The sequence below is a fragment of the Varanus komodoensis genome, unplaced genomic scaffold, assembly GCF_004798865.1.
Source record: "Varanus komodoensis strain SLA01 unplaced genomic scaffold, ASM479886v1 scaffold12, whole genome shotgun sequence".
Lineage (NCBI taxonomy): Eukaryota > Metazoa > Chordata > Lepidosauria > Squamata > Varanidae > Varanus > Varanus komodoensis.
The window spans coordinates 14969116-14996313 of NW_025335349.1; the positions used below are offsets into that span (position 1 = coordinate 14969116).

At 39.1% G+C, this 27198-nt stretch overlaps 1 protein-coding gene across 2 annotated transcripts; it reads left to right on the forward strand.

Moving 5' to 3' along the window:
* The first annotated feature begins 1686 nt into the window (after window positions 1-1686).
* Window positions 1687-26912, forward strand: ATP6V1C1 (ATPase H+ transporting V1 subunit C1). 2 transcript variants are annotated; one of them, XM_044421752.1, is made up of 13 exons: window positions 1687-1792; window positions 3633-3815; window positions 5193-5260; window positions 6654-6739; window positions 7840-7934; window positions 14562-14653; window positions 16005-16103; window positions 18398-18466; window positions 20653-20745; window positions 20826-20919; window positions 23343-23440; window positions 25000-25126; window positions 26279-26912. In XM_044421752.1, the coding sequence occupies exons 2-13, from the start codon at window positions 3684-3686 to the stop codon at window positions 26372-26374; spliced, it is 1149 nt and encodes a 382-aa protein (XP_044277687.1). In that variant the 5' UTR covers window positions 1687-1792; window positions 3633-3683; the 3' UTR covers window positions 26375-26912. The 2 variants fall into 2 exon arrangements, with proteins under 2 accessions (XP_044277687.1, XP_044277686.1); XM_044421751.1 differs by lacking the exon at window positions 1687-1792 and adding an exon at window positions 2461-2572.
* The last annotated feature ends 286 nt before the right edge of the window (window positions 26913-27198 follow it).

The window sequence follows — 27198 nt, forward strand, 5'->3', positions numbered from 1 at the left end:
GGGTTGTGTTGTTGTTAATCCTTGCAACCCACTATGGCAACTGCTTTTTGACAGAAGAGTGGGGTAAAAATGTCATCAATGAATAATATGGTTAGGAAAAGTTAAAATATCACAAAGATGTTAGCAAGGCTCCAGGTTCCCCAGAACTTCTCTTAAGCAAAAGCAAATAAATGGTGAATGAGTGAGGACTGATGTAAAAGCCCCACAGTCTGCAGTGTGTAGCAGTCTTAATATGTAGCACAGAAGGCATTACACAGGTTTACTGTGCGATCATCTCCACATTTATTCAGAAGTAAGTCATACGGGGCCAGTTAGTATATCATACATAAGCCACACTAAGCATAAGTCAGTATGGGTTTGTAGGCATGCCAACTGACATAACTGCCCTAAAGACAAACCAACTTTTAATATATTCTTTGCAGAGGCCAAATTGTATCTGTTGCTTTTTTTTTTTTGTCCATTCCCAGGACATCTTTTAACATATGATGTATATGTCCCTGTCAAAACAAACAAACCATTGGCCTGTCACAACTCTATTTTAAAGGAGACCCAGAGCTTTACAACTTGCTCCTTTCCCCCCAGGGAATGACCTGTATTTTTGCACTTTCTCAAACAGTCTGAGAGAAAGGCCAAAATGCATTGTTCACGAAGGACAATCAGGGCAACGCCCCCCCTCCCCCCCAAAAAAAACCACGGAGGAAAGAGAGTGTAAATCTCAATATCCCGTTTTCATGAGCAAAGATCACACACACCTTTGCTTTTGCATTTTGAGATCTATTAACAGAAAGCAAAGGAAATAAAAACAATGTTTAAACAATGCTTTGGGACACTATCCTGCATAGATACCTTCTATACTTTTGACAGCCAGTACCACCAAGACATTGACCTAGCTGAGACATCACATTTTCATACTTGCAGAAATGCACATGTCCACAGTTGTGTAAGGGTGATTACTGTTTGTGTTGTTTTTTTTTAAATGCACACAGTGTGTAAAAAAAATGCTTGGCAGTCAGTGACAGCTCCTCCAATGCAACACACAGGCACTTTGAAAGGGTGGTCAAAACAGAGACTGAAAACACTATCTGTGAAATCAGATCTCAAAAGAGGAGGATAATGACTGGGTGCCTTTGGGCTAGTCACTTGCTCTCAGCCTAACCTACCTAACAAGGTTGCTGGGAATATGAAACAGAGATGAAGAAGACCGTATGTGCCCCCTTGAGCTCTTTGGTAGAAAACAAGGCTGGGTATTGTAAGAAAAGCCATGCTGAATCGGGTCAAAAGTCCATCTAGTCCAGCACAATCCACACACAGTGGCAAACCAACTGCCCCAGGGTCGCTCAAGCAGGACTGGTGCAAGACTTCCGACTGCCCAAGCTCTTCAGCAACTGAGGCTGCAGGCATGTCGCCTGTCGTGAAGGAGGTAGTACATGGTCAGCAAGCCACTGACAGGCTTCTCCACATGAATTTAAATATCCCCTAGCAATTAATTCATGCCTCTCATGCTCCCAAATCTACTTGGACAAAGCACCCTAACGTCTACCTCCTCTGCCACATGGTTGCTTGAGTAAAATAAACACCCAGCATGTGAGCAACCTCGATCAGCCAAGCGTCGCTGTCTTCGGCCACGTCACGTGGCCTGCCTGTCGACCCCGCCCCCTCCGCGTGACTCGTGTCACGTGTGTTTTCTGTTCCGCAGAGCTTGCCGGTCGGCTTCCCCTTCCTCGGGCGCTGCGTCCGCCCGATTCCTGCCTCGGGCCGCTTTCATCTTCCGCCGCTAGCGGACCGTCCGAAGGTAGGTGGTGGCTATGACTGGCGGCGGGGGGCGCGGGGGAGGGTTCCGCCCGGAGGTGGCTCGCAGCTGGAAGGGGCCTCCGGTCAAAGAGAAAGGAAGCACCTCACCCTTCGGTCACCTCGTAAGAAAGGGAGAGAAACGGCAGCACCCCCCACCGGCCGAAAATGGCCCAAGATCGGTGGAGCAGGCGGAGGTTTCTGGGCTGATCTCTGGATACGGCCCTGATCTTCATAGCTGTATAATTAATACAGCGTTTCCCAAACTAGTGCCTTCCGGAATGTTAGACTATTACTCCCAGCATCCCGCAGTTTGCATAACCGATGGTCAGGAATGCTGGGAGATGCAGTCCAAAACATCTGGAGGATGATCGGGTTCGGAAAAGCTGTCAGTAGATTATCCAACGGCCCTGTGATGGACTTGGTTTTACTAAGAAGAAATTCATTTATTTGCTAATCTGAAGTCAGTTAGGCAGGGGTGGGGCGTATCAGTCCCTATGGGACCCCAGATGACAGTGTCCCGTTCCCCTGAACCATTGATATTTGGTGTTTTCGCTGTTTTTGTGCAATGTGTTCTCCATTTTAAAATATTGAAGTGTCTCTTCTAAGACCCTGTACTGCCACTAAGAGCTGCAACCTAAAATTTGTTGGGATTTTTTGTAATTTTGGCCTCACCCTTTTTGCCTTCAGTCCTTCTGGAATGTGGTCTCCAAGAACTTCTTCAGAATTGAAAAAGATTCCCCACTCCTGCTATAAGAACTGCCTCACATGTTGCACAACTTCAGTAAGGGGGGTTTATTGCATGAACTGCACCTCATGGCATGTTGGTTGGGCACACTTTCCTTTCATGTGTACACTGCATTTTACAGCTCTGGATTACACCCTGTTTTCTGCACAAAGTGACTTCCCTTTTGGAATTCCCAAACATGTCATGATGGCCTTTTTTTATCTGTTTGAAAGTGAGCAGTGAGCTGAGAGAGCATTTTTTTCAGTACAACAAGGACATTATAGCTTTGTTTTGCAGTTATTTGAAGGATTGGGAATATGCTACATGCTCATGTGCCTATCTGGTTTCTGTCTCCGTTTCTTGTTTTCCCTTAAGTATAGCTTGCAGTGACATCCAATTCAAGCAAACAATGCCTAGTATTAACTAGAGTTTGAGAGCATTGTTTGGTGAGTTGGAATATAATGTCTGAACTGTACTGCAGAATATATTGTTTTCCCCATTTTCTGCCAAATAAATGAATGGAAATAGGGATAACAGCAGTCAGCATGAGTCCAGCTTCTCTATGAAGATCAATTGCAAGCCTCCAAATCCTCCTGCAAACCTTTTCAGGTTCTTTGTAACACCAGTAATAGAGCCAACAGGGAGGGATCAACACAGGTTGCTACAAAAGTAACCCTTTGCATCAGTTTAAATATTTGTATGGCTTCACCTTCCAAAAGAATTCTGTGGTTGATAGTTGGGGGGTGTATTCTAACAGAGATCCTCGTCCTACCCCTTATTAAAGAATTGGAATTGCTTAGGAAAGTGAAGTTTTAAAATAGTTTAATTTTGTAGTATAAATTTGTCCTCAGTGCTACATGTTCTACTGGTTGGTATGGAAGAAAAGGAAGGTCACTCCCTGCCTGAACAAATGCATATAGAAAAGCAAAAGGTGGTACCTTCAGTTCAAGTACTTACTAGTAGTTAAGATTTTTGTGAGCCTTATAAATCTGATGAAAGGACCACTAACAAATGCCAAAAATTGCATAGGTTTCTTTGTTGCCATATAAAGTCACATTAAGCAATCTTAGTTGGATGTTCCAAATGAGTCTTACTCTTTTCTCCCCCCACCCTCCAGTGTTTTACCTCTAGCTTTCAAAATCATCAGCATCATAGTAGAGTGACAAAAATGACAGAGTTCTGGCTGATTTCTGCTCCTGGAGAGAAAACGTGCCAGCAGACATGGGAGAAGTTATGCGCTGCTACTATAAAAAATAACAACCTCTCCACCAATGCCAAATTTAACATTCCAGATTTAAAGGTATATATCAATTCTTTTATTCCATTCAAAAATGTTTGGCTTTGTTTCAACTTTGTTTTGTACCTTAATTTATAGAGCTGGGGTAAACACTGAGACATCACAGACTTTCTTTGTACAGAATATTCAGATTGGTACTATGAATCTATACACTAGAGGGAATAATTATAAGCTGCTTCTCTAACTTGTGGAGTGCAAGCTCCCACAGCAGAAACCAGCACTATCCACTTACAGGCATAATCCTATTTAGACAGAAAAAGGACTCCTACAGCTCTGTCTGGGTAATGCCACAAGTTGTTCGGCTTTTTCTCATTTAAATGCACATTGGAATGTGCCCTAAAAGGCTGCTTAATTTTAAAAAAACCCATATTGTAATCTTATTGTTTATCTCTAGGCTATCACAGAAGCAAAAGGAACATTCAGAGCTGAGCAGCAAATTTAATTCTCAATTTTCTGATTACCAGCATGCACAAAAAATCAGTATCACATAATACCTAGTAATATGTTCTCTGGATGGGGTGTAACAGACTTGTGTAAAGTGTATATATGATACAAAAAGGGTCAGAAGCTTGGGGATTTGTTTCGTTTTTAACTTCATGGGTGCTCTGTTCACATCTTGGGGAAGCCAAGGTCTTTGCAGCATGGTAAAAGGGAAATGAGTTTTTCACTGCTAAATTGCATAGAAGCATGTTACATAGGAAACTGCCTTATAGTGGGATTGGATTGTTGTTCCATTAGCTCAGCATTGGCTACATTTACTGGCAGCAGCTCTCCAGGGCTTCAGACTGGCATTTTTCCCAGCTCCACTTGGAGGTCCCAGAGATGGAACCTCTTGCATACAAAGCTGCCCTTTCCATTTGGTAAGCTGATTTCCTAATATGTGAAACTGAACCTTAGGATTACTGGTAGATGTTGAATAAAATAATTATCTTTACTTAGTGTTACAATGGTTGGGTGGAGGACTGTCTTGTACCATCTTTACAATTTTTTAGGCACCAGGTGAAACCCTTTTTATTTTGATGATATTTTAACTTGCTGTACGTAGCATTTTAACTGTGGATATGTCATTACTGTGGTGCATCTTATATTGGTTTTAATGGTTTTTATTTGTAATTGTTGTTTGATACTGTATTTTAATCTGTATTTTATTCTATTATGTATTTTATTTCTGTAACCCACCCAGGGAGCCATATGGCTAATGGGGCAGGTTAGAAATTTAATAGATAGATAAATATTTTTATGCAGAAAAAGCATCCTGTGTACACTTATTTGAAAGTAAAGTCCATTGCATTGGGTGTAGGATTGTGGCACTAGTTACCTTCTCTCTTGCAGTTTTATGCTTTTTATGTCTTGATCTGAAGTAAGTCTTATCCTCTTTAGGTTGGCACCCTTGATGTTTTAGTGGGCCTGTCTGATGAACTAGCCAAACTGGATTCGTTTGTGGAAGGGTAAATAGTATTACTATTACTATTAATAATCATTCAATAGCTGAGCCATCATTTTTTCAGAATGATATCCATAGAAAAGTGTAAATGTTAACTGCTAATTAACTATAATTTGTTATTTGAGCTAATTAATTGCATAGGGCACAATTCTATGGCCTCCCAATATTTGGAGTCCCAACAGCAAGTTCCTGCAACCTCAGAGCTAGGGCTTGGAAGACCAAGCCCCAGTCTGTCCCATTCACAGCCAGTCTGAAAAGAATCAGGCTAGCTGCCTCTCCTTTGGAGAGGGGGAAAAGAGGCATGCCAGGGGGTGTGGAGGGGAGCTGACACTGTCCCCTTGCATTGATTCTTATTAGCGTCCCAGTTTCTTCCCTCTGCCTCACTATCTCTAGTGTGCCAGGAATAACTGTCCAGTTAAAAGGCAAGACAAAAGGGATAGCAGTGGCAGAGGCTGCTACAGTGGGTACATGTGAATCTCCATTACATGTGTCAAGGGTGGGAGATACTGGATTGCACCTTCAGAGAGCAGTACTGTGGCTCTGGGAAAGTGTCCCAGGGACCATATGATTGTTTGTAGTTCCCCCTCCCAAAACCAGATACTGCTATGACTTTGAGGTGGGGGGCCTCGAGTTCTAACCCTCTGATCCCTCACAGCTGCTGCAGAAAGAACTGTACTGGCTGCTTCTCAAGGTGTTGGATGCAGCCTCAGAGGGAAAGAAAAGCAGGTGTTCCAAAAAATAGAGGGAGGAGCTGAGGGGCAGGATGTGAGAAATCCTCCCCAATCGCAGCCCAGCCCTTGTCAGAACACCTCTCTGGATAGGCTCAGAGGCCCCATCTAAGGGGAAAGGGAGAAATTAAGAAACATTGAGTCTGGCCAGACATAACACAGTGTGCTGTTCCTCTTGTGCTTGCTGTTATTTCCTGGTTTACCCAAATATTATTTTCCACTACATCCAAAGTGGCAAATGATAAATTACACTAAATTTTTGAATGGCTGTGTTTAGGCTATATATATCACTAAAAGGTATTTAAAGTTATGCACTATACTGCCTGATTCAGAAAGAATTTGACCTAATACAGGAAGTGATGACAGGTCTTCATAATTGGATGAAAGGTGGCAAAACCCAAGGACACTGCCTAGCTTTTAGAAAGTACATGCACATTTCTTAGGATAAAGGACAGATCTTTCTAATAAAGCAGACAAGTTTTATGGACAGTAATTTAAACAGCATTGTAACAATCAACTGGTTATCAGTCTGGCACAGTCCAAGTTACTGTGATGTAAACTGAGTCCTGTTCAATATAGTTCTTGAGCTACTGATAAGCTTACTCTTGGGAAAGAAAGATAAATTAGAATCTATCCTTCATTTCAACTCTCCTCTTTTCTGGTCTTCAGTGTTGTCAAGAAGGTGGCACAGTATATGGCTGATGTGCTCGAGGACAGTAGAGATAAGGTTCAGGAAAACCTTCTGGCCAATGGAGGTAAATATTAACTTAATGTACAGAGTGTGTTTGGATGTTGAGGATTATATAGAACTATATATTGAAATATAGAAAACATCTTCCTATGGCTCTGGTAAATCACATTTTACAAGTGATACCAAGAATTCTAGATGATCAACCCATAAAGAAGTGTAGTCTCTGAAGAAAGCTTCTCTAGGCAGAGTAATGCCTCATCACCTTTTAATTTTATAATTACAATATACCGTATTTCTGGTTTATGTTAAAAGCAAGTTTTTACATATTTTAAAACATCCTTACATAAATAATTCTGCTTTCATAAGTAATACAACTGTTTATAATAAAGCTGCTCTTGTTTATCAACCCTCTGCACTTGGTATATTATACAAAAAAGAAGAAACCTGTTATGAAAGTTAAATCCACTACCGACAGCCCTCTCTTAGAATATTAATTCAGTTTTCTCCTCAGACTCCTTAGAAAGTAGGGGCAGGTGAGACTAAGTATACAAATAGATGAACTTGTAACTCTTAGAGGGGTCATTCCTGAACACCAGTACATAATGTAAGTGTAAATACTTTTCACAATTCTCATAAGTAACTTCTAAAAGCTAAGATGACAAAAGGCATGCATTATCATAGCAGGCCAATGAAGAGTTAGGTTTTCTCAGAGTGGTTTTTGACTTTAAATTGCTACTCATCAATTTGAGAATCAGCTGTTATAGTTAGGTAATCCAAAGCAACAGACAGACAGTAGTATACCTTAAAACTTTTGCAGAAAAAAAATGTTAGGGGCAATTTTTCCCACCCTTTCAATTTTAGCACGATATAGAATATTTTTCAGAATTCTGTTCTGTTCATTCTTGCTTCTCATTTTAATTATGTGCATGGACAAAAGTTATTATGCAAGAAGAAAAAATCCCAATACCTCTGTGTGGTTCCATTGCTTCCAGATTTACTTGCTTCCAGATTTCTTTTTTCTAAAAACTGCCTTTTCTGAATATTTAAAGACTTAATGCATTTATACAATATCCAAAGGCTTTGACGTGTTGCTATAAGTGGCAAGTAACATAACAAGGACTATTGCTTGCATAATGAAACCTGTATGTAATCTTTTGTTTGCAGTGGATTTAGTCACCTATATAACAAGGTTCCAGTGGGATATGGCAAAGTATCCAATCAAGCAGTCTCTGAAGAATATTTCAGAAATAATTGCCAAGGTAAGATTTTTTTTAAAGGCTCATGAAACTTACATTCTAGAAATAAATGGTTTGATTTTGAATTGTGCATATTATATACCATGAACTTGTAAAATGGCATCTTTGTATAGCTGGACCCATTAACAACTTGGGCTCCATATTACAGCTACAATCTTGTCCATTCATCTATTGAACTCGGTAAGACTTCTGAGATTCAATAAGAAGTCTCAATAAGACTTCTGATTAAATATACCCACTTGTGCTTTTTGTGTTTCTGCTGGAGATAAACTAGGTGTTTTCTCAATTTTTAGAGACCTTTGTTATCCTGATTTAGTTTTTGCAGAGTTAACATACACTATTGGCTACTGGTGGTAGAAGTTGTATTATAGATTCTACTGAAATGAGCAGGCTCACTGCTGCCTGCCAGTTCACCACCACCCTTGCTCACCTGCTGCAGTCCCCCATGTCTTTGTTGATGTTGTAGCAAGATCTTCCTAGCATCTGGCCTTCAACAGAACCAGGCTCAACGCTGTACCTGCCCAACACACAGCAAATCACACAGTCACCATGTACTGTCAGAAGGGAAATGAGCAGCATTTGCAGAGCCTAAACACACACTAGTTGCTAACAGATCCAAGCAACGTGATGGCGGAAGTAGTGCCTGAGTGCCAGCTACCATCCAGCCCAGTCAGCCATCTTTGCTGTTGCTTCTGTTGCACTAGTCACACCACCTGCTTCTACCCCAAGGAAACAGCTTGCCTGAGACCTGAACACTAGCACCCTCATGGACAGTACGAACAACGCAGCCCTGTACATGTCTACGCAGAAACAAGCCCCATTAAAGCCATGAGATTTGAAGAGAAGGGCTGAGGGGAAGGCTCGGTGGGCCTGCAGGTCCCATGCTACTGGACTCACAAAAAACCTGAGCCTTGTCCTCATTACACTCCAAAGGACAAAACACTGTCTCCTCATCTTCCCTCTGCTCTCCTTCAGCTTTCTTTGCCCATCTTTATGGTTATTCTGTATAGGAAATGGCTCACATGTATTCACACTTAGTTTTCAGTGGCAGTCCTCACAGACTCTTTAATGTCTAAAATGAATGTCGATCCTTTTAGAAATACATCTTGAATTATCTACTGTCTCTTTCTTTTACAAGAATTGCAATGACAAATGAAGTAATTTTATAGTTTTAGCATAAAAATTGATTTGAAATCACTTAGATTATCAGGCACTAAGGGCAGGGCCTTCTTAGCAGATGCTCTTCTCCATTATAGAGTTCTGTTTCGAGAGATGTGGGTTTGGCCCCTATTGGTTATGGTATTTTAAAAGGATTGAAAATCCACCTGTTACAAATGACTTTTAATTATTTATTATTATGGATTGTGTTAGTGTTTTATTGCTGTGGCTCTGGAAGGTTTTTTAAAAGTCCTGGTGAAAGTGTATTTTAGTGTGGCGCTGGTTTTGGATTAGACTTCTGAGCTTTTTTTCTTGTTCATAATATTCTGTATTTTTATTTTTATAATTGTATTTTGTTCATCACTCTGAGCTGACATGTTCTAAAAATATGTCTTAAAATATCTAAATAAATAAAAAAATAAAAGTATTAGAAATTTTGACACATAGGACCATTATTCCATGACACTAGAATCATGGAATAATAAAACCAGTTGAAGTGGCTTATAAAACTACTACATTGATATAATATCATTCCCTCATAAATCCTCACCACAGTCACCAGTATTTGGGAAAAGGCAGATTTTTGCCACCACTTCTGTTCCATCCTTGATTATGGACTCATACAGAGTTTGTCTCATTACCAGTATTTTTTCCTATAGTGTAGTGACTGTACTGTAGTTCTTATGAGGAATTTCTAAACCAAGCTTTTGTAGTCTGTACTTCCATGGACATAGAGTGAGATTGTTCTTGTGTCCAAGGATTTTTGAAACACTGAAGTTGATCTTGATCAGCCTAAGAGAACTTCTGTGCTGCAAAAGCACACACTGGTTTCTGTAAAAACATACAATGATTTAATGTGCAGATAAATGAAAGCATTGAACTGTCATTTTTAGGAAGTGAAAAATACCCCTTGTCACCACTAAGACAGTCTTGCATGCCATAGAAATAATATAATGAATATTTGAAGTGATGGAATGAGTATTGATCACATGTATTCAAGAGAACTAATGCAGCTTGACAGAAAGATAGCCCAGATATCCTAAAGTCTTCACTATCTGCCTAGTATACCAAAGGGCAACAGCAAATGGACTGCAGAAAATATGGTCACGGAATGGATGCATTCCATAGACCACCCATTTGTCATTAGGTTACTTTCTGCTGTACAACAGCTTGCTCAAACCTAGTTTCTTTGGATGTGTTGGCCTACAGCTACCATTATTCTGAGTGAGCATAAAGGAAGTTGGTGCTCAACATGGCTGGAGGATATTGGATTGGGAAAATGTCTCCAGAGTTTCCAAACTGCTTAAAAAATTACATAAATTCAGTCAGTCATGAGGAACCCCTTTGCTTATTTTGAGAAGCTGTTTGAATAATGCTAATTAGTCCTGGTTTCAGATAACCATTAATAGAGACAATGGAGAGTGAGAATGATGTCTGCTTGGATGTGTATGTTTGGCCCTGTTTAAATGAATAAGAACTGTATCATAGAACATTTTATGGTTAAAATAGAGGAGTTGGTATACTGATTTCATAAGTCCCATTATTATTATATTACATTTCTATACTGCCCGTAGTTGCAGCTTTCTGGGCAGTTCACAACATTTAAGTCACCCATACAGATTTCAACAGGATTGACCCTGCTTAGCTTCCAAGATTAGGAAAGATCAGGCTCTTGAGATCTAAGCAAAATGTTGGTTGCACTGAGAAATCCTTGGTGAATCACTGTGAATGGTTATTCCCAAATGGCAGAGGCTGCCTTGACTTCTGGGCTCAAGAAAAATGAAAACTCTAGCTGTAAGAAGGAGGTCTAAGGATGGGGTATGAATAAAGTAGTTTATTTTTCTTTCAGCTTAATGTAGAAGTGAAACATAAATAAACAAATTATAAATGTAGCTTTAACTGCTTACATTTTGTCAGTTGTGCATGTGTGGCTCTCATTAGAAGTACTTGGACAGCTAGCCTGTGCTTATTAAACACAATTCGTCTAACGTGGCAGGTTAGTGGAGGTCGAGGACCATTATTAGGCCACAGACTCAGTTTGCTCATTTGGGGCTTTCCCTTAGGAAGCCATGAATCTGCCTGACTTACGTGATGGGTTCTTCTTGTGCAACTGCTTTGGAGCGGGCCCACCGCTTGCAAAAGGTAATTGTTGGGTAGGAAGGAATTGACAGGAGCACACGTGCCCTTTTGGATTTTGCCACCAGTCCCAAACCAAGAAGTTGCTTACCACTGTCCAAAGCGGCAGTATGTAGTCAATCTGTGTTCTGTAGCTGATGAACCTTTCTCTGCTCCAGCCTGTCTACCTGCGTTGATTATAGCAAAAACTAGCCCTCAAGTCAGCCTTTCTTCTCCACAGTGAGCTAAGAGGAAATAAAGCAACCCCTTTCTTTTCCATCACACCCAGCCAGCACCCCAGCATGTTTTTCACCTAGGCCTTTGGAAATGAGTGGGAATAGCTATTCATCAGCAGAAGGATGTGAAGCCATTCCTTTCAGCTGCAGGGTGACTGGCAACTGTGCTTGCTAGGAAAGAACTGATGTTGCTCCTGTGGATTAAGTGTCTAAATAAATAATCACCTCTAATCAATGGTACCATTGTGTTGTGCAAGGACACTGAGCAAAATGGATCAGAGAAGAAGATAAAATATCATTTGTGCCAAATACAGTTACAGCCTTCCCTGGGTGTGGATAGTATAGTTATAGCCTTTCCTGGAGGTCATGGTGACCTACTGATTACTTTTCTTATACTTGGCAGTTTCTCAATTCTTGGCAGTGATTCCCTGGATGATTCACAGATTTAAAACAATATGTGTATGAACAAGAACGTGTCTGTCTCATGAATAAATACTATTTTTCCCTGTGTTCAGTTGTGTTTCAGATTCCTCCAAGTGCAACCCTTCAGTAACTACTCTAGATTGGGGTGCACAAGTGTCTGGGCCCAAAGGGCTGCACTAGATGGTGTCAAGGAGCCACACACGTTCACAAACACACAGTGCTGAGCAACATGCTTGTCAACCTAGAGCTGAAAGATAAGAGAAGGACTTCTTTTGGTAGAGCTAGCAATAGAAGCTTGTGGCTGTGCTGCTGCCATTTTTTGGAAGTGGTAGATTCAGGAGGATCCTCCTCAACTAGCTGTTCAAATCAGTCAGATATGATTCCTTATGTAAACAATTACATATTTCCAACTTAATTTTTTGCAAATTCATAGTTTTTACTTTTTGTCCCCTTGAACTAGATGTTCAGATTAGTCAGATATGATCATTTCATGTAAATGATTGCAGTTTTCCAAGTTAACATTTTGCAAATTCATAGATTTCAAAAAGAATGCTACCAGTAAATCTTCTGATGCTTTTAAGTTCCTTTTCTTGAAAAATACTGGGGAGGCCAAATACAATATTGGGAGACATCCACTTATGTTCATCCATCATTGATACTGCATCAGCCAGCAGAGTGAATTTCTTACTCCCCCTGCTTCCCCTGGATCCTCTTGGAGAAAAGAGAACATTCCATTGCACAAGCAGATTTCCCTTTGTGTGGCACTGGATGTAGCCCATATTGCATTTAGAATCTTTCCATTGGAGCAACAGATGAGAAACAGTACCCCAGAAGTGAAAGTTAACCAGTAAAGATCCATGACTAGGCCTTGCTAGAATTTCCGAAAGCTTTCATTTAATGAAAATGTTATGCTCAGGAATGGAAAATAGGCAGAATTAATTCTAGGACCTGAAGGGAACCTCTTTCAGAAAAGTTCCTTTTTGTTCAGTACTAGCCCCCCAAGTTGCTTTTTGAAACTGAGGGGACTTTAAAGACTGATAGGATGTGGGGGTTATTCAAACAGGCAAAAGTCAATTCCACTGGGCATGTGAAATTGGGCAAGTCTGAGATATGTCTTGAATTCCCATTCCACATCATTAGAAACTGCAGTAATTTTATTACCAAAATGTAAGGTCTGTTTGTTTGTTTATTTAAAACTTTTATATGCTGTCCTTTATGTATAACATCTCAGAATGGCTTACAGCATTAAAAACAGAATTCAATAAAACAATCAATATCACAATATAATAAAACAATATATAACCAATAAAAATAAATCAAATCAAAAGTGACTGTAAAACCATTAAAATGCTAATTTTAAAATAACACTTAAATAAAAAGGTTTTGACTTGATGCCGAAAAGAATATAGGCTCTGCACCAGGCCTATATTAATCCAAGCCTTGTAAGCTGTAGCGACTACTTGATTGCTTTTCAGTGTTAATATCCTATTTCACTAACCTTTTAGTTCTTTTAGAGTGTCAGTAAACATATGGACGGGGTGATCTGGTGGACATTGTTTACTTGGACTTCCAAAAGGCTTTCAGGAGAGTTTGTCATGAAAGGCTCCTGAGCAGACTTAGCAGTCATGTAGTAAGAAGGGATTGATAACTGATTAAAGAACAGAAAGCACAGAGCAGGAATCAATGGTAGATGTTCCCAATGGAAGGATGAAAATAGTGGGGTCCCACAGGTGTGTGTATTAGAGCCAGTGCTTCTCAACTTATTCATAAATGATCTGAAATTAGTAGTAAACTGGCAAAGTTGGCTGATGACATCTCATTATTGAGAGTGGTTAAAAGAAAAAGGGACCTGAAAAAGCTCCAAAAGGCGCTCTCTAAACTGGAAGAATGGGCATCAGAATGGCAAATGAGGTTCAGTATAAGCAAGTATAAGGTAATGCATACTGGGGCACAAAATCTCAGCTTCAAATATAAGCTAATGGTGACCGAGAGAGAGAGATCTTGGGGTTGTAGTGAACAGTTCAATGAAAAGGTTGATTCATTCTGCAGTTGCTCCTAAAAGGGCAAATTCATTGTTAGGCACTATTAGTAAAGGATTTGAAAATAAAACTGGCAATATGAGGTTGCCCTTATACAAATCTATAGTACAGCTACAAAATACTGTGTACATCACACCTAAAGGATATTGTAGAGTTGAAAAACGTGTAGAAAAGGACAAGTAAAATAGACAAGGGGGTAGAGCAACTTCTTTATGGAAAAATGTTATAAGAGCTGGGATTGCTTTGTTTAGAAAAAAGGAGAGTAAACAGAGATGTGATAGATATGCACAAAACCATGCATGGTGTGGGAAAAGTGGATAGGAAGACATGCTTTTCTTTCTCAATAGTGGAACTAGGACTCATCCCATGAAATGATTGGGATGGAAATTCAGGGCAGATAAAAGCATTAACTATGGAATTCACTTTGCAGGCTACTAATTTAGATGGCTTTAAAAGTATTTTTCCACTCAATCATGTGGCTTAGTTCACTTATAAAACCATGGGTGAATGATAAAGGTTAAATGTCCATGCTTTGTCTCATTTCCTTATGCCTATTCTTAATTTTTTTAAAAAAATAATGTTTTGTTTACAGGACATTGCATCTTTTATAGAAAAATCTTAATTTGATACTGTTTTGTTTCTGAATTTTGTTTTTAAAGGGAGTTACTCAGATTGACAATGATCTAAAGGCGAGAGCATCAGCATACAATAGCCTGAAAGGGAACCTTCAGAACTTGGAAAGGAAGAACGCGTGAGTTGTGTTGGGCATTCTATAAGGCGGTCTAAGAGCAATCTCATTATTAGGTTATTTTCAATGCAACTTCTGATTTGTGCAAGAAAGTCATGTAAGAGCCTGAAACAGCAGGCTACGCTATCTTTGGATTTAAGCCACAAACTCATGTTTGGAAGGGAGAGAAATTCCAAATAAGTGTTTTTTCTCTGTTCAGGATCTAAAGAATGGCGCCCAAGAAAGCTTTGGACTTGTATATTTCATACCAGATCCTTACAGTAGGAAACTGTATGTGAAACCTAAAAATTAGTTGGAGAAAAAAGATCCTACTGAGAATATGCAAGCCTATGGGCATACTTAAATTTACATCTTGGTCTTTATATAAAACTAGTCTTCTCTTAGGTAGTTAGTAAAACAGTACCCTTTTCAAAGCTGTTTTTGCTGTATAGACTGAGGAAACTATCCTTTTCAAAAATGATTCCAAGTTATCAATTTCACAGAATCATAAAAACAGAAGTTAGCTCAAAAGTAATTTAATCTTCCTTCCTGCCAGTACTGGAAATCTGTGACTGCAACATTCCTGATAGGTGTTCATCCAGTCACTCTGGCTTTCAAATCTCTACCAAAAGAGAATCTACCACATCTGAGGCAGTACAATCCACTGTCAAATAGCTTGTACTGTCTTCCTAATGTGTCAATCTTTTTCCTTGTAATTTAAACTGACTGGGTTAGGCCCTAACCTCTTGAGCAATAGGAAGCAAATTTGCTTCATCAATCACATGACAGCCCTTCTTATATATGGCTATCACATTGCCTCTTAATCATCTCTTCTCCAGACTAAATATATAAAATTCTTTCAGCCTGTGCCCTAGGGTTTCCAGGCCTCTCATAATCTTTGCTGCCCTTCTCTGGACATATTCCAGTTTTTTAACAAGGCAGTAACTGCTAATTAAAAATTAAAATATTTAAAAGAAAAAAAGCCTGCCTCTTTAAAGCAAATTATAATATATGTGATTTTTTGCAACATCTTGTCTGATGAAAAGATCTGGAAATTTAGAAGGCTTACACATTTTTGTGAACTTTGATTTGACCAGGCACTATTGGAAGGGTAGTAAATCCTTGATATATCTATTATAAGTATGTATTGATCAGCTGAGTAGTGCATTACTGCATAACCTCAACGTTTTTGTACAAACTTTTATTTGTATCAGTTATCTTTCTTAAGTATATCTGAACAATAAAAGATGACTTCTTGTATACATCAATAATACTATACTAATTTTAACTATTCACTACCAAAAGCAATGTTATTCATTTAAGTCTAGAATTGTAAACTTACTTCCTGTTTTGTTTTGTTTTTTGTTCTTGATAGGGGAAGTTTGCTAACGAGAAGTCTGGCAGAAATTGTAAAGAAAGACGACTTTGTACTTGATTCTGAATATCTGATTACTTTGTTAGTGGTTGTACCAAAGTAAGTCAAGTTCCTGGTCCCAAAAGAGGGATTCACAGAAATATAAATTCAAAGAGAAACAAAGGATCTAACAAGAGAGATAAACTTCTTACAGTATTATTTATTCATTGAAATTGACATCAGTTAGCATTGAATTGTCACATACGCTAACAAAAACTGTGTGTGTGAGTATGTGCAGTCATGGCTTTGTTTTTCCAGTGTATCAGTTTCAATGAAAACAGTTTGGAATTAGTCATTCAGTGTTTCTCATGTAAATGAAAGAACTGTTACTAGTACAGCAAAATCTGCCCATTTAAACTCCTCTGGTTTAAGAAATCCTTACTGATTTATAGTAGCTCATTGAAGTGTTAGCTTGGAAATTAGATTTACCAAAGTCAGTTGACACTTGTGTCTTAGAGTATCATCTGTCTTGTTTGTCCAATGTTCCACACTTTACCTTGTAATCTTAGAAAAGCATTAGCAGCCCTAATATACTCTAGACTGCTTTTGTTAGGATAATATAACCAAGATAAATTGTGTGAAGAATGCAGCTAAATTACTAGAAGAATGCAAGTGGTTCTTTCAAAATTAAAAACAAATGTACAAACCAGAAGGTTCTGCTGAAGGAATTACTACTCTTGAAAAAGGAAGGCATCTTAGTGCTGTTAAAAAGCAGAACAGAAGGCAAATAGGAAGTCCATTTAGTAGTTGTTTTTATAATTATCTTCGGATTTTAGTAGATCCTAAATTTCTGTATTGCTCTTCCCAACATATATAATATAGTAAGAACTGTTAATATAGTAAGAACTGTTAAATAATATAACTTTTATTTTTATTTTAATATTAAATTGTATCCATGCCTGCTTTAGCTATTTAATGGCAGTTGAAACAGGTAAGTGCTTTAGGAAGATATTTAGACCCAAAATATATGGACCCAATGCAAAACTATACACTCTTACCTGAACAAATAGCATGGAACCCAGGGGCACTTATTTCAACTAAGTGTGCATAGAATTGCATGGAAATTTAGAAGATAAGCATTTTGAATTTATGTTTTAATATGAAAGGTTCAGCCTCAGGAAGACCAGCTGTTCTTTCCTAAACAGTAAACTCGAAGTACAAAACCACAATATGTGCAATTCACTAGGAACAACTTCTGTGCAAGCCCAGGATCAACAATATGATCTAAAATAGGGGTAGGCAGCCTGCTGGGACTTCCGCTCCCATCATTCCTTACCTTTGGCTATGCTGGCTAGGGCTGATGCAGTCTAGCAATATCTGGAGGGCCTCAAGTAATCCACTCCTATCTGAAAGCTGTACTTGAAAACTTAAGCCAGCTATCTAATTCTTTAAATGTAAGTATGTTTCCTTAGAGTAAGTCCCTTGAATCCAGTGATAATTACTTAATACAAATGTATAGACATCTTCTGTAAAACTGTTTTTGTAAACTGCACATTTGACCCATAGTTTCACATGCGACAGGTGTTCCATAGGTATAGCACACCTAAAATATTTCTGTTTGGAAAAGACATAGAGGCCAAGCACTTCTGGAAAACGTGTGTGTGTGTGTGTGTAAAAGAGTTAATCTGTGCAAATTTTCTCTTCCCAAATTCTAGTTGGAATGAGTGATTCCTAGAAATGCTGAAGTGTAGCCTCTTTTAGGATGCTAAAAATAGATTATAAAAATTGGACAGCATAATCCTTTGTCATCTGCCATGGAATTTTTTTAGAAGGTTTTTACATTTCATATGAGCCCTATTTGTATTCTTAACAATTAACTCCAGTCAAGTTAAATTGATTAATATTTAATGGCTTCCTAGATCATAATTTATTACCTCAGCAGTCACGGGTTTTCCATATTTGTCAGGCTGAAAGGGATGAATTTTGTGAATTGCAAAGAAGCCTTTTTTCCCCAAGGGTAATGATGCTTGAAGGAACCAAGTAATTCAAGTTTTGTTGAATTGAAATGGGTCTGTGCCAGCAGAAGCCTGGATCCAAAGAACCAAGTATGTGTTTTGGTAGATACAGAGGAGCTTTTCAGGCACTGCATCCGCTCCTTCTATACACCTGAAGAGCAAGGACTTGTCAGAACCACATCTGATGCAATGTCATGACCTGTAGCTGGAAAGGAAGATAGGTGGCTCCTCTCTGTCCGCCAGGGACTGCTTGGGGCATGCACCAGCATATTCTTTGGATGCTGTTCTGATTGTGGGTAGTCCTGAAGGCAGCGGCATTGTTACAATAGTGAAAAGAACTTCGTGCATCTTCCCTGGATTTTTGTTAAGGCAGCGAATTACAACTTTTCTTTTTTTTAGGGTAAGTTACAATGATTGGATGAAGCAGTATGAAACTTTAACAGATATGATCGTCCCAAGATCAAGCAAGTGAGTTTTATTTTACTTTTCAAATCTCTTTTGACATATTAATAAAGTTAGAAATAAGCTGGCTAACAAACCAAAGCAGAAGAGGAAAACAAATTTTTGAGGACTCAACTTGTCTAATACTTCAAATAAGCCACAATTCTTACTCTCTAAATGAATCTCTTTTAAGATTTCTCTTTCCCTTCTACCTGGATTTAAGTCAGAGCATTCAATCCAGACTGGATCCCCTTACAGTGAATATAATTGCTACCCTATTTGCAAATAAACTTCATAGAGCAATTATAATGTATGGCAGCACCTTTAATTCTCTGTTGGAGTTATAGAGTGGGCTAAAAGTTGACTTAACTCCTTCCATTAGCTCAAGTGGCAGGAAGGGCATGTGATAATTTTTGTAACTTTATTATTTCTCTCTTCGTAGTAACTTCCTGTATTATTTTCCTCCTTAAGCATTCTCTTAGCCTTAAAGTATCTGTTCCAATCCCAATTTCTCTTCCTGTTAATCTTTGACATCATCATCATCATCTTTTTGTTCCTCATTCCCTTATTCTTTCTTTCTCTCTTACCCTGCCCCACTCCCAAATACTTCTTTTTCAAGTTTCATTTTCTTCTTCCTGAGCCCTCATGGCTCCCTCAAAGAAGTGTTCAGGGGGTGATGTGTCATGCAGGGCCTGCCCATCCCAGAACAGACTAGGAAAGCATTTTTCTTGTCTATACAGAGTGTGGTTTGGTGACCTCCTGACTCATGGCTTGCGAGACTTTGCTATGGAGTCGGCTGTCTTGAGTAACACATGAGTCTGATGCATCAGATGCACTATGGACATGAGAGCTGCTCTGATTGCTCTGCTCCAGCCAGTTGAAGTGGGCCAAGGACTGCAGTGTGTTGTAAATATTTTTCCTTTTTTCCCAGTTACTTGTACTTTCTAAAATTATTTTTCTTTGACATGTCCTTTGCCTTCTACAGCAGATATTTATGATGAATATGCATCTCTTTACACATCTCTTATACAATCTCTTTACACTTACTAAGTAGATAAAATCAATGGAGCTACTAACAGCTGTTGCAGAAATGCAAATTGAAATTAGCATAGTGTCATTGTCATAGACTGGCAATGCCCTGTTCTATGAGTGGAAGGGAAAACAGGATAAATAATGTATCCCTGTTCCATGTTCCCTTTTTGTGACTTTTTCTGCAGCTACAAAATGGAAATCTTTATTTCTCTGGCTGCCTTCATCAACCACTCAAAACTCCCTATATCTCAAGTATGCACTTTAGATAGAATAGAGTTTGGCTATTGAGTAACCTAAAAAACAAACAAACAAAAAGAGAAAAACTACCAACTTTCAAATAACAAAGTTTAAATGTTACTGAAAAAAATATCAACAGGTAAAACCATGTCCTGATTTTATCCAGGTTCCTTATCCAAGCAATGCCTTAGTGTCACTGCTTAGTTCTTTTCATCAGTTTCTCAATTACAGCCTGTGATGCTTTCTTTACTCTAGAACTCTGGACTTCATTCCTTCTTTCTTTCTCCTATTTTCTCCTGTTTCTCTGCTTGTTTTTTCCACTTTATTCTTTTCTTCCCCATTTCAACAATTAGGAGCACAGTTTCAAATTCCTTTTTGCAAACTAAATTTCTGTTTCCTGAGTTTGTCTGTCTGTCTTTATGTCCGTCTCTCCCTCCCTCTTCTTCTGACCTTCTGTTGATCCTCCTGCTTTCTGAGCAGCAGGTCCTGACAACTAAGGAAGGTTTTGACCTCTAAATTATTATCCTTGAGGGAGGTGTGTGGAAGCTGATGAGCATACATGAAAAAGCTAACCACATAATAACCAAAATCTGAAGTAAATAAAGATGGGGAGTTCTTTTTTTTCACAGTCACTTTCTAAGAGGACATTTAAATTATACTTTTTTGATTTAGTATAGCTAGCTTTTGCTACGAAAGGAACAGCTTTACATGTTGAAATATGAGCTGAATACTCCTCCTTAGCATAGTGAAAGTGAGCCGCAATTAGTCCTCTCTAATAGAGGCACACTGTTTGTAAACCTAGCATTGCAATCCAGCAGTACATGATGCACAAGCTGCTAAACTGATCTTGCTAGTCTTGAGTTACTAACTACTGTTTTTATTGCAGTGTGACAGTTCCATGGTTGCTTTTTAGTCTGTGATCTCTGGTGTCCTTTTCTCTGCAGTGTTCTCTCTGAGGACCAGGACAGTTACCTCTGTAATGTCACCTTGTTCAGGAAGGTAGTGGATGAGTTCAGATACAAAGCCAGGGAAAACAAGTAAGTGGTCCTCCAGCTTGTTTTGCTGTTGCATGGTAGTTCTGCAGCAGTCTGCAACGTGCATTCCTCTTCCATTGCAGATTTATGGTCCGTGACTTTCAGTATAATGAAGAAGAGATGAAGGCAGACAAAGAAGAAATGAACAGGCTGTCTACTGATAAGAAGAAACAGTTTGTAAGTTAAATGAACCTCCCTTATGTGAGCTCCATTCACTTGTTCGGTTCCGGAAACAGGCACTTTTGCTCTTCTAGTTTCCTTGGAGGCAACAAGTCCTGCTTGCAAATGGGAATTGGTGGGGTGTAAAGGCGCCAGGTATAAATGCACCATTGGATTCTCCCGCTAATTTGCAGATGACACAAATCTGGAAATGCTTGCTATCCCCACAGAGGGCAGAATCAAGATTCAAGATGATCTTGACAGGATCCAAAGATGACATTTGACAAAGTTAAATGTAAAGTCCTCCTTTTAGGTACAAAAAATAAGACACAAATATTGGATGAGAGTGACCTGGCTCGGTAGCCACAGGTGTGAAAAGGATCAAAATGTCAGGTGGGTTGCACCCTGAATGCGAGCCCACAGCATGATGCAGCTGCTGAAAAGAGAATACATGGAATCCAGGTCACAGGAGGTAGTAGTTCCATTCTACCGCTCCCAATATTCTGCACTGGCTGGGAGGCCTGTCGAGGCCATCTCTGAGTGCACCATTTTAAGAAGGGGGACATTGACAAGCATGTCTAGAGGATGATGACCGGAATGGCAAAGGCTCTGGAATCTGAGCCCCATGCGGATCAGTTAAAAGAACTGGGCATATTTAGCCTAGTACAGGAAAGATTAAGGGGGACATGACAGCAGTCTTCAAATAACTGAGGAACTGTCATATTGTAAATAGAGCAGACATGCTCTTGATTGCTCCAAATTGCAGGAAGCAGCTCTCAGCTAAACACTAGCTGACAAGTCCTGACTGTAAGAACTGTTTAGTGCTGAGGTGACTGCTTTGAAAGATGGTGGTACCTCATTGGTTCTTTTATATTTGTAAACTGCCCAGAGACTTGTGGCCATGGGGTAATACAGAAGTACAACCAACCAACCAACCAAGAAAGAAAAAATTAAGCAAAGGCAGAATGGCCATCTGCCAGGCATGCTGTAGTTCAGGGATGCACAATCCACCGTCTGAGGCCCTTCAGATACTTCTTGTACTGCTTGTGGAGTGGAGAATTTTGATCAGTTGGATTATGGGGGGTAGGCATAGTGTTCTAACGTTGCTATTAGCAGTGTCAGGACTGCAGTCTCAGTGAAGACTGGGAGAGGCTTTACAATTCCCAGTCCCAACTGACCCAACCAGTGAGATACTGTTTTTCCACCACTAGTAGTACCACAGAAATGCTGGAGGTTCCTGGGAAAGGTTAATGCTGCTCCAATTCCCTAGCAGTTCTTTGATATCAGCAGGCAGGGAGAATAGGTTTAAATTTTCCCATCCCTTCACATTGAGAGGTATGTGTGTGCAGGCTACTGGGAGGGTGAACTGCTTGGAGAGGAAAGAGTGTGTGCTTGTGCATGTGTAAACCTGGCCAGGCATATCAACACCAGATGTGGTCCTCCGGGACAAAAAAGATTGCGCACCTTTGGTGTAGGTCCATCCTGCATTTAAGATCCTGCATTGAGGAGGAGGTAGATGATCTCTAAATTCCCATTCAGCTGTCTGATTCTATATAAGGTTAGTTTTGCCTGCACTTTAGAAATCTCTGTAGAGGCTATGGCATGTGTGGCATTGACCTTGTGCTGACTCGATGGAAAACGTATTTGGCCTGCAGTTCTTTCCTGCATACAGGCCTCAATTCCTTTGGTGCATGTACAAGACATTGTTGATGTCCTGTGATGTCTTCTACATGAAGAGAACACATGTCTCTCCACATTGGCGTTTGGCTCTGTATCTCTAGAGAACCTGTTTTAACAAGATAATGTTATATAATACTAAGCAGCTGTTCCTTTTTTATGGCTGTCTTGTCCCCTACTCTCCAAATTCATGACCCTTTGAAAAGATCTAAAAAATGGGGACCCTTGATACCTGCGTTCTCAGAATCTCCTTGTATTTAGAATGAGGCAGGTAATGACTGGGGTCAGTGTGGTGAACCTCTGTGGTATCTCTTCTTTAGGCAGGAGAGTCCTATGACTTTTGGGGGGCCAGATGATGACCCCTCCCATATGTAACCTATGACTGACTCCTTTTTTCTCATTTATGCCACTTCTGTATGTTGATGGCTTGCTGTTTTCCTTAAGATATTTAATTTTTTGTTACTCTTATATTGTTTACTTTTGATATAGTTGCTATTTTATAGTTTTAGTTAAGCTGCCTTAGACATGAAGTAATACAGAAAGGGAGGAATAAATGTAGAAAAATAGTAAGAATGATGATGCTTACATGTTTGGCTTTGCAGGCAAGCAAAAATTATTCCAGTATTCAGTCTTCTCATCTTGATAAACTACAGCCTATTCCATATGGCAAGTGCAGTAATACTGCCTTACAGAAAACACAATTTAATTTAGCAGAAATGCTTATGATATTTGAAATGGGTTTTGCTCTTTCTGTTCAATTACAGGGGCCTCTAGTCCGATGGCTGAAAGTGAATTTCAGTGAAGCATTCATTGCGTGGATTCATGTGAAAGCCCTAAGAGTCTTTGTTGAATCTGTTTTAAGGTATTTCTCAGAGCTATTGCCCTTTCCCTTTAAGAACCACAGATGTTCTATATGCTATAGATAAGAGCTATTGCCCCTGTTCAGTTTGATAGCTATACTTTCTTTTTGGAGTACAGCAACCAGGATTCTCTGTATTAAAGGAGTATCTTAACAAAGAACTTCATAAATCTCATGCATGTAAAAAAGGAATAAAATTTACTAAGATAAACATACAAGCAAATAACCCACTTTGTTTTAAGATTAAAAATGTATCTTTTTTTCTCCCTTTTTAATTTTTTTAAATACAGAAAAAAAGCTAATACAGGCACATCACAATATCAATAATATAAGGTATAAAAGCCCAACTAATAAATGAAAAAGTAAAAAATGTATCTTTTGATAAAGTTTATCTTTCTCTTGCATATGAAACCACCAGAAGACTCCACTAAAGGAGAAGTCATGTAGTTCCAGTTCTGCTAAGGCAGAATGCAAGATTGAGTGTTACATCTGAGCCAGTTCTTAAATACTTGTTAACATGGCTAAAGGCATGCTTTACAGCATTTCTAGAAGCCAGTAGGCAGTAAAACAGTAGAAACATTTACTCAGCTATCCCAGCTGTCTTGCCTTGAAAGAAATTATTTTGCAGAGGAGAGTTAATATAAGAGTATGTGTGCTATTTATCTAGCTGCTAGTAGAATACATGGAATAATGTTTGTTGCTTGGTGGAAACAGATGACTGGGAATCATACCACAGCTGTTAAGAATTTACCATATGGTAGCAATAAACACACATAAAGATACTTGATGCACTCTAGTATCTTCTGTGAAGCAGTAAGTCTTCACCATCTGCTATAATAGATTTGTGGGCCAGGCTGGGCAGCATTGAAGATATTTATCCCCTTGCACTTGGCAGTTTTTGGCACATTTTGTTGGGGGGGGGGGGTGTTCTTTGGCAAAGGCATTTATGTAAAATACAGCTGCAGTTTGTGCAAATGCAGAGGTATTTTACACAAATTTGCAGCCATATTTTATGCACATTTCTCTTCCATAAAAAATACACAAATCATAGTCCACTTAAATGCAGGAGAGCACATGCTGGCTTGACTCACTTCAGCACTGGTGAACTGGCCAGAATTTTGACACTCACACCAACAGATTCATTGCACATCCCTGTATGTGGCTATCTTGTAGTTTTCAGCTCCTTCTTTCTGCTCTTTGAAAAGTTCTGCAGCAATGTGCTTCTTAAAAATGGTCTGTGTCAGTGTCTGTTGGTTGAACTGTTTAGTTGTCAAATCCTAGTAAGATCATTTATCAAGGGAGCAATTCTCAACAAGAAATTCTCAAAGAGGCAACAGGATAGGTAGAAGGGCTTGAAGTGAAAATGTGCTGACCGTTTTATGGCAATTATTTTGTAAACTGAAAGGCAGGGAATGTGATCCCAAAGCATTTAAGTAAGTGAAGCAAAATAAGAGGAATTACCCTTTCAGAGTGGAAAGAAAAAAAAAACCCCTTCTATCTAAGTGAAAAGAGTGAGCAGATACTTACGCAGAAGTTTAAAAAACATGTTATCCTGTCTTTAGGTATGGTTTGCCAGTTAACTTTCAGGCTATGCTCCTTCAACCCAACAAGAGAACCATGAAAAAATTAAGAGAAGTTCTCTATGATTTGTACAAACACCTTGACAGCAGTGCAGCAGCGATCATTGATGTGAGTAACTCATACCTTTATGATGTTCCACTGGCAATCCAGGTTTGTGCCTCTAGCTGCTGCTTCCAGTATGAAAGGTGGTATGATTCATGACATTCTCTGTGCATTGATGGAATAGACATGGTATTCATAAGCTGCTTTGATGCCTGTCACAAAGGAATGCCTCCATTTAGCCTCCTAAAACATTCCTTTTTTGGTGGAACAGTTGAAATCATTCATCTCCTCTTAAACACTGTTTAGCCCCAGTATACTCAGTTGGTAATAGGGGAATTTGTTTTGTAAATAATTGCAAGAGAGCAGCAATTTGTATAAGCTAATGAAATTGATTGAGATACACATTAAACCTGAGATTTCCAGCTATCTCTTCTTTATGAAATTAATTTTCTGTGTGGCAAGGATGTGGAAGAAATCTTGAAAGATGAGCTGCAATGTGCAAGTATGCTTCTTTGTTTCTCAATACATCTTTGAAGGGCTGCTTCACTGGTGCGGAATTACTGAGATTCCTGCTTTGTACTCCCTAAGGGATGTACAGATTTTTTATCATATGTACACTGGGGAGGCATAGGCATGTATCTGTCTTGTACAATGTTACAGGGAACATAATGTGCCTATTCAACTGTGATATGCTAAGCACATCCAGTTTCCTGTATCCAAATAGTATTCTTTCTATTTTCCAGTGAATTTCCCCCATGTCCTTCTCTCCAAGTTAGTCAGTGTAGTAATGCATACAATAATACACCAGTACTACACTCTTCAGTAGCTGCAGCCCAAAAGAGTAGCATATATGAGCACAAGAGAGCCACACTTGGAAAGCCACAGTATCATTTTCATGCACCAAAGATAAGTTTGTTAAACACCTGGAACCTTAAGTGCATGTCTGCTGCAAAACACAAATCTCTTAAAACTGATTGTTTTCACTGTAAAGCATGAGTTTTAAGATGTTAATTTAAAAAGTAAGATCAGAACCACGGCAGTGGCTAAATCTGAATGAACTCTTGGTGTTTGATAAAGCTAGGAAAAGCAATTTACGGGGTATTTTGTTTAATTTCAGTAAGGGTCGTGTATCGCTCTTGCCTGGTTTGCAAGGTCAAGCAGCAACCCACCAACGTTTCATACAATTATTATTTGCTTTTAACTCTCTTGTATTTACAGGCAACTATGGACATTCCAGGCTTGAACCTCAGTCAGCAGGAATACTACCCCTATGTGTACTACAAGATAGACTGCAACTTGCTCGAATTCAAGTAGATTATTTCTGACCATGACCCTCTTCACATTGTGTTGGTGTACAAGCAGGAATGTTTGAAGAACAATGATGCTCCTTCTAACTCATGTAAACCTGTGCTTGCTTCTTTCTCCCTTTGCATAGGAGAATCATTCCTGTAGTAGTTCATCTATCGACATTTTCTTTTTTAAAGAGAAATGTCAGTATTGCTTTTAAATGATCAGGTCTGTAAATGTATATTGGGAGAATCAGAGTGTATTTATAAATAGTCCTTTATTTAAAATGTTAAAGAAAGAATGGTCATTCCGCTTTCATACCATGATCTGTCTGTATCAATTCCCTTGACCTAGCCTCCAGGAAGAACTTGTTTACAAAAGAAGATTGTGGGGAAAAACCTATGCCATTTTGTTCACTGTGTTTCATAGATATATTGTAAACATTGTTATTGAACTGTGATGTAAAATATGTGGAGACTGATATTCAGTCGGTGCTTTCTGAATGTTTTAAATTTAAGCACTGGAAACATTCACAGGAGAAAATAAAAGCACCAGTACAACTGTATTGTCTGTTTGTGTCTTTCTGACATCATGTCAGGTAAGAGGTAAGCTTCATATGACAGGCATTAAGCAGTCAGAACTGGGCTGGCCACAGGTGAATCTCTAATGATTTCTAAAGAAACAACAGCTTGAAATAGGAACAGCAACTGCAGGACAATAGTCAGTTTGAGTAGCTACACATGTTGTGTCCTTGTAAAGGGCTGTTACATTCTACTGTGCTCTCTCTATGCATTTAATTGATTTGTAGTGTGAAAAATATCCAAGTTTAGGCAATTTATTGGTCAGATTAC